This window comes from Cicer arietinum, chromosome 5 (assembly GCF_000331145.2).
Source record: "Cicer arietinum cultivar CDC Frontier isolate Library 1 chromosome 5, Cicar.CDCFrontier_v2.0, whole genome shotgun sequence".
In the NCBI taxonomy this organism is placed as follows: domain Eukaryota; kingdom Viridiplantae; phylum Streptophyta; class Magnoliopsida; order Fabales; family Fabaceae; genus Cicer; species Cicer arietinum.
The window spans coordinates 65786166-65793941 of record NC_021164.2 but is presented as its reverse complement, the minus strand read 5'-3'; the positions used below and the strand labels follow the sequence as shown (position 1 = coordinate 65793941).

Below are 7776 nucleotides of genomic sequence, written 5' to 3'. Positions count from 1 at the left end.
TTATAAAAATTATAGATTATGACAGCAATAAAATCACCGTTAATGAATGATTAGAAATTTGAACAACTTTTAAGCGAGGGAGATATTGCCTTAAAAATGAATTATAGTACAGTTCATAAATTCTGATTAATCCAAAAATAGAACCAATGATACACCAAATCTGGTTGACTGTACCTAGTTCGTAAAAATATTAGTAATTAGCACAGAAGTTATAATGTAGGTAAAGAGTTTCGGAAAGCAAAAGGGATATATACTAACATACGCCAGAGGAACAGTTAGTTATCCAGCACCAATATTCGTTGGTGCACTCTCTCTCACTCACTTTTTCATTCTCTGTTGTTGTGTGCGTTTTTATGTCTTAACTTATCACCACCTTATTATAAGCCAACAAAGAAAGCAAATCCATTTTTTGAACTCAAACAGAAGCAGCAACAGAAACAGAAACAGAAACATAAACAGCTTTGTCTCTCAAACATATGGATAATGGTTGCTTCACTTCCCCTAGACGCGATTTTCCTAATGGTCTACGAGTTCTTGTTGTTGATGATGATCCAACATGGCTCAAGATCCTTGAAAAGATGCTCAAAAAGTGCAATTATGAAGGTTTGTTTATTTGATTCAACACACTGTATCTTTTTTTATCTCCTAATTTACATGCAGTTTTAAATTGATGTACTATTGCTAGTACTACTAAGGATCTTCAAGATTGACATAGATTTTTCTTTTACTCTTTCTTAATTGCTTTGCTATGCTATCTATCATTATGTGTTTCCAAATTTTGGTTTGAATTTCTAAATTTTATAAATGGCTTACTCGGAATTAAATATAAGAAAAAATTTAAATATGATACATCAATTTTTTACCAATTTTGTTTCAGATGGAGTATAACATAGTACTCTTACGGTAAAAAGGAATTAAAAAAGAGAAACAAAATTTCTCTAAGTTACAAGCTACTAATTTGGATGGGTTTTATAGTATCTTTCATTTTTCTTTTAAATTTGTTGGGTGAAGTGATAAATTAATATTGAAACTATTCAAAGTAGGATCCTTTCCAATTTTCAAGAACAAAAACTTGAATTTGCTAAAAAGTACAGATAGCAGAAGCTATTATATGGTGCGGGGTTATAACCAAATTATGAGCTTTGGGTTCTGTGTTGACATGTCTTGTTACTTATGAAAGACAGAAAGGGGAATAAAGTAGTTCCCTAGCCGAATTTGATTCTAACTAATCTGAATTTACTGTTTTTTGGCATTGTTTATGGTACCTTTGGATCTAACATGCTAATGTTGGCAATCCATTGGTAACATGTAGTAGCATCAATGTGAGAGTATAGTTGGGGCAATAGCAGTGACATCAGACATCAATTCTTACAAATTCATAATAAGTAACTAAATTCATTAATTTGAAGAAATGTAAGTGTACATTTTTTGTAGGTATTTCAAATTATGACTACAATGAGAATAGACAATTTAAGAAGACATCTGAGTGTTAATCTGAATTGCACTGGTAGCACTAAGAGCTTATGTCACATTCTGACTCTATTCTGTTATTTGCTTCAGTGACTACATGTTGCTTAGCAAGACAAGCTTTAAACTTGCTTCGCGAAAGGAAAGACGGATACGATATAGTGATCAGCGACGTAAACATGCCTGACATGGATGGTTTCAAACTTCTTGAGCATGTTGGACTTGAGATGGATCTTCCTGTCATTAGTCAGTTCTCTATCAATAATATATTCAAGTTTTTTGTTCACTGATATCATTTGTAATCCTTTGATCAAATTGATTGAAAGTTCACGCTCTGACAAAGTCGCACTTTGCAATGATGTTCAGTGATGTCTGTGGATGGAGAAACAAGCAGAGTGATGAAAGGTGTTCAGCACGGAGCATGTGATTATCTCCTTAAGCCTATAAGGATGAAAGAGCTGCGAAATATATGGCAACATGTCTTACGAAAGAGGATACACGAGGTTAGAGAATTTGAAAATTTTGAGAGTTTTGAGAGCATTCACTTGATGAGAAATGGATCAGAGATGTCCGAGGAAGCTAACATGTTTGCTTTAGAAGATATGACCTCAACGAAGAAAAGGAAAGATGTAGACAACAAACACGACGACAAAGAATTTTCGGATCCGTCTTCCTCAAAAAAAGCTAGAGTAGTTTGGTCTGTAGATCTTCATCAGAAGTTTGTTAAGGCAGTAAATCTGATTGGATTTGATAGTAAGTTTCTTGTCAAGGCTTTCTAAATTGTTATTTGAAATCATCACTGTAATTTCTATAAATCTAAGTATTATGCTTAACCTAACACATTCCGAAACGAGTGTGTTCGTCAGAGATGTCTTCTAAATGCTGACACAATTGCTTATGTCATATGAAAAGCCTAAATAAGCTGTAAATAAGATCTTCCAAGTGTGATTGTCTAGCATAATCTATTTGTGATCATATCTTTCATGCATAAAAGTATTTGTAACAAGTGAATTCTGTTTGGCAGAAGTTGGTCCCAAGAAAATACTAGATTTGATGAATGTTCCGTGGCTGACTAGAGAGAATGTTGCCAGCCACTTGCAGGTGATGCTATAATTTCAATTCTTCAATATTGTCCTTGGGCAACTTTAGAAAGAAACATGTATAATAAGTATCTTTCATTCAGATAAGCATCTGGATTTTTTAAATATTTCTTATTGAATATTTGATGAAGCCTTATGTATTTGTCGTTAGTACACTTAAAATCTTAGTAAAGCTTCACATTAATAGAATAGAGCATAAATGCAAAAACAACAAGAGTTAAAAGAAAAATACATATGTTTCTGCAATTTTCTACAATTTTGAAGTTTGAAACTCATGTTCCTAATGAGTAAATTTTTGTTATGCAGAAATACCGGCTTTACTTGAGTAGGCTTCAGAAAGATAACGAACAAAAATCTTCCTCAAGTGGAATGAAGCATTCTGATTTACCTTCAAAAGATGTAGGAAGTTTTGGTTTTCCGAACTCAGCAAACATGAAGCATTCTGATTTACCTTCAAAAGATGTAGGAAGTTATGGTTTTCCGAACTCAGCAAACAAGCAACAAAATGATGTTCCAATTGACAGATACAACTATTTAGAAGGAACCATACAACATAAGAACATGGAAACTAAAAGCCATGAAGGTATTCCCAAAGTAACAGTTCCACATTCCACCACCGCAGAAAAAGTAAGAGCTATCACTGGTAACATCACTGATGCAGGGATTACACATAATCGACCTTTTGCCCCTCTCGACTCAGAAGGAAAATGTGCCGTAATTGATTGCACGTTGTCAACACAGTATTCTTGGACTGAAATTCCAAAAAGACAGCTCAAAGAGGAACAAGAGTCACTTGTTCATCTTGAGGATAACTGCAACATGTTGCCCTTACAAGGTAAGAAGCATCACATTCAAGTTGATCAATCACAGTCAATTACTTCAATTAGTTCCACTCCCTCTACAAAGGAGCAAGAGGTTGATGCAATTATCAAAACAAAACATTTGCTTGCTGATTACAAGAAAGATTACACTAGTTCAGTGAGTTCAAAAAGAAGTGTAGTGGACACTTTTCCTTTCCAACCTGGAAGCCTTATGATGAATGATCAACCTTCACAGCCCATTTCCACTTCTAATTTCGGCTTAAAAACACAGTCATCTAATCTTGGTTGCATTCCTGATCTAGAGTCTTACCAAAGAAGCCTACTTTTGGTAGGTGAGGCTGCTTCGGCGCCTTTGGATGAGGACTTATATTTCTATTGGCATAATATGAACTTTGGTCAGTCGAATATAGGGATGTCTGAGTATTATGATCCTGGGCTTCTCACAGAAGTTCCAACTCACTTATATGATTCAACAGATTATTCAGTAATTGATCAAGGTCTATTCATAGCATGATCAGCCCTGATAATTCCTGCTTATTCAACAAAAATCAGAATTTCATACATGAAATGACAGATTTAGTGTTTGTAGTAGCCAACAGCATAACAACTATTACAAGGATTGGGGGATTCTTTTTCCTATCATTATGGATTTGGGTATTGCAGCATGTATAAAAGTGGGGTGATAACAAATATTAAGCTTAAGTTATAAGCTTGCTTCCTTATTTATTTTGTTCCAGTACTTGCTTACAAAAATATGCATTGTAACTTCGGGTTAACCAAGGTATAAAGGACTGAATATTTTTCGAATGGCAATTGTTATTTTCTTTGGTTATCAGTTTTACACCACAACAACAAATCTTTGAGCCGCACTCTTATATTTTAAGGGTAAGATGTTTCAAAAACATTCTATGAAAAATATACATGTTCTGAGTGCTAATGATGTGAATGGTTCATAACAAAGCCGTGAATCACTAAGACACTAACAAATGTATTAGTTTGTCAAACACAAAAAAACAATGGTAATTTAATCCATGACAACTATAGACTATACACATCCCCTATCTACCTTTAGGTATATAGTTATAGCCTAAACCTACTTACAGAGTTAATTTTTCTAACACTCATATGCTCCTAGGTCAAAACTTATTGAAGCCTAGATATAATTGGAAAAATGAAAAGAAAAAAAAGGTCTACAAAAATTTCCATCAAAATGTGAAAACATGTCACGACATGAACCTCCATATGATCCTCTTAGAGTCAAATCATAAGCGCCGTATTATATTGCAGAATACTATCTTTGACAGCAAGTTCTTCAAAAGAAGACAGTCTCAGGTAACCAATTTCATGTTCTCAATGCTGAATATTTGGAGAAGCATTTTCCAGCCTGGTTTTTGATAATGAAGTTCCTGATTGCCTTGTTGTTTGGTTGTTTTTTTCTGAAATACGTTTGGAATTATTAGCGCTGATTGGAGGCTTCCATGAACTTCCCAAGTTTTTTGTTGTACTAGAACTTGCTTTCCTCACTAGCCTTGGTGACAGGGTCGATGTAAGTGAGATCTAGAAAAGAACAAATGAATGAAATTGAAGGTAAGAACTAAGAACCAACCAGAAAATATTACAAATCACAAAAAAAAAAAAAAAAAAGTCCCGGAAGGAATCAACCAAAAAATCTTTAATGGTTGAAATATTATGTGGGATTGGGAGGAAGATGGTGATGAGACGGACAGTTGGACAGACGATCATAAAGCATGTCTTCAAATGAATTGAATGTTTAAAATAAACATCCTTCAGAATATAAATAAAAAAGCCACAAGAACTTGTGGCTAAACCAGCAGAGTAGCATTCTAGATGAATCAACACAAGGGCATTTGTGGATGCTACATAGAATGTAGCCAATGATGTAATTTTCAAAATCATAAGCAACAAGTAAACGAACCTTTCTAGTCTGATTGCTTGATGATTGTGATCCACTTAGGCCATCATCATTTTGTTTTGATTTCGTGCCACTGCTCTGCTTTTGGTGATCATGCTCTGTTTTATCCTGTATGAAGATCGACATTGAATCACATTATTAAGAAATAAAGAGGAATTGAAAATGAATTGTGAAACTATATCTTGACCGACTCCTTCATTCTTATTAAACTATAGTGCAACACAACCCAGGACATAAAATATTCACCTTTGATATCCTTTGCAATTGAACTTTCTCTTCTTCCTTGGATTTAGTTTTATCCATCCTCTGCAAGAACTGAAATAGAAAAATGGAAAAGCAATTATGTTATGATGACCTTTAGTACTTCAGTAATGTGCATAGCTAGTGTATCAGACAAAGATAAGAACTTACCTCTTTGCGTTTTATTGCTCTTTCATTACTTCTAAATCTAAAAGGTGATGATATGGTAGCTGACCGGGGATTGCTTTTAGTGGTGCTTGAAGATTTCAGGCAGCTGTTCACAAATTTAGGGGGGAAAAAAAGATAAATAAGACCTCAAATTTTTTAAGTATGCTCTAACTTTCTATTTCATATTTGTAATGCATGCGTGAAATAAGGCTGGCAACATCTGCTTATTAGATATCAGGAAAATTTTAACATCCACAAAATGGTCTTTAAAAAACATTAGCAATTTGTAAAATGCACATAGCAGAAGCTGTAGCACTTTCGGAAAATATTCTAATACATTAACAACAAATAAAGATTCCGAAGACAAAATACCTTCTGCCCACAGAAGGAAGATTTGCTGGAGCTTGATTTGACAAACCACGAGATGCCTCAGTTGATGTCTGTGATGCCACTGGATGAACTTTGGGCAAACCACCATGAATTTTTTTAATACTGTTATGTTCAATCATTGAAGTTGTTTTACTTGTTATACCAGCACCAGAAGAGAGATTGATTGACATGTGGAGTGACCTTGTAATTGGTCTCTTCTCCAATGAGGCTCCAATACTTTTTGGAACAATGTTCATTCTGTTGCTGGGTTTAAGCGCTGTGGTAGTTGTTTTACTTGCTACCCCAGTGCCAGATGGAACATTGATTGACATGTAATGTGATGATGTAGTCAATCTCTTCTTCTCAACTAAGCTTCCAACAGAGCTCTTACTTGTTGAAAATCTGTGAATTCCATATCTGGATCTTAAAGATGCATCACCTGTTTTGCTTGTTACAGCGGTGCTAGAAGGAAGATTGATTGACGTGTGGAGTGACCGTGCAGTTAGTATCTTCCTCTCAACTGCATCTCCAATAGAGTTCTCACGTTTCAAACCACAGTTTATTCTACTTCTCGGTGGTACAGCAATAAAAGCCTTCCTTTCATCACGGGAATGAGGCAGTTTGTCAGCCCTAATTTTGGCTGATGATTTTGGAGAAGAATTTACTTCTCTTTCCTTGACGGATAAAGCCAAAACTTCTTGATCGGTAATGCCCTGCAGCACAAGAACGATAAATACTCGAGTGGCCACAGACACAAAATTACTCATGAGAATAAATAAAATAAAATAAAATAAAGATATAAACAAAGAAATAAAGAGCAAAAAATTACAGGATCAGGCGCTGTCTCTTCAACAGGAACATCAATATTCTTATGGACTTCAACATGATCAAGCTGATTAGAATTATCAACAAGCACACAACATTCCACATCAAGATTCATATCATTGCAAGGATGTAGGACTTCCTCTGTTCCTTCTACATGGGAAACATCTAAATCATTTTGTCCAACATCAAATTTATGTTGGTTTGTATCATAACAGTCAACCACTAGGTAATTGACAGTATCTTCATTGGCTGCCTCAATGTTGCCATCATCTGACTTTTTCTGTTCGGATGAGTCAGTACAGTTTTGCTCCACATCAAGATTGATATCGTTGTAGGGTCGTAGGACTTCCTCTATTCCTTCCACCTCAGAAATATCTAAATCATTTTCTCCAACGTCACATTTACATTGGTTTGCATCACAGTCACAATCAACACCTTGGTAATTGACAGTATCATTATTTATCTCTTCATTGGCTGTCTCAATATTGTCAGCTTCCAACTTTATCTGTTCGGATGAGTCTGCGCAGTTTCGTTCCCTAGTTTCCGATTCAAAAGTTTCATTAGCTTGAGCATTTGCTTCTTGGACCAACGCAGCATCTTTCTCCGCAGCCTTTCTCTTATAATGAGCCTCAAAGTAGGCTCTTTTGGCAGCAACAGAACCTGGTTTCGAATATTTTTCAGCTTCCTCCACGTAGCGATTCTGCGTAAATGTTGACCATTTCTCCCAATTCAAGCTTTCTGTCATAAACCTTCCAAAAGAGATAGATTCTCCGAGAGCCCGAAGAGGGTTACTCTGAAAAAAAAAAAAAAAAAAAAAACAAAAAAAAAATAAAAAAAAAAAAAAAAAAACCAA

At 35.0% G+C, this 7776-nt stretch overlaps 2 protein-coding genes across 3 annotated transcripts in view; one reads left to right on the top strand and one right to left on the bottom strand.

The window, feature by feature from the left end:
• The first annotated feature begins 272 nt into the window (after positions 1–272).
• On the top strand, positions 273–4220 carry LOC101494496 (uncharacterized). Its single transcript, XM_004502281.4, has 5 exons — positions 273–603; positions 1561–1713; positions 1834–2220; positions 2492–2568; positions 2874–4220. The coding sequence occupies exons 1-5, from the start codon at positions 477–479 to the stop codon at positions 3900–3902; spliced, it is 1773 nt and encodes a 590-aa protein (XP_004502338.1). The 5' UTR covers positions 273–476; the 3' UTR covers positions 3903–4220.
• A 92-nt stretch (positions 4221–4312) lies between these two features.
• LOC101494186 (uncharacterized) overlaps positions 4313–7776 on the bottom strand; it is a 4485-nt gene continuing 1021 nt past the window's right edge. For both annotated transcript variants that reach the window (XM_004502280.4, XM_012716383.3), the window contains exons 2-7: positions 6928–7716; positions 6102–6811; positions 5733–5835; positions 5568–5636; positions 5325–5429; positions 4313–4945 (exon numbers count right to left, since the gene is read on the bottom strand). In XM_004502280.4, the coding sequence (XP_004502337.1) occupies positions 4739–4945; positions 5325–5429; positions 5568–5636; positions 5733–5835; positions 6102–6811; positions 6928–7716 (1983 nt within the window). In that variant the 3' untranslated portion in view covers positions 4313–4738. The remainder of the gene's footprint in view (positions 4946–5324; positions 5430–5567; positions 5637–5732; positions 5836–6101; positions 6812–6927; positions 7717–7776) is intronic.

Excerpts from the sequence above, each read along its gene's own strand:
- LOC101494496 (XM_004502281.4), top strand. The coding sequence starts at position 477 with ATGGATAATGGTTGCTTCACTTCCCCTAGACGCGATTTTCCTAATGGT. Across the intron at positions 604-1,560 it reads CAAAAAGTGCAATTATGAAG|TGACTACATGTTGCTTAGCA; the intron begins GTTTGTTTATTT and ends TATTTGCTTCAG. Across the intron at positions 1,714-1,833 it reads GATGGATCTTCCTGTCATTA|TGATGTCTGTGGATGGAGAA; the intron begins GTCAGTTCTCTA and ends AATGATGTTCAG.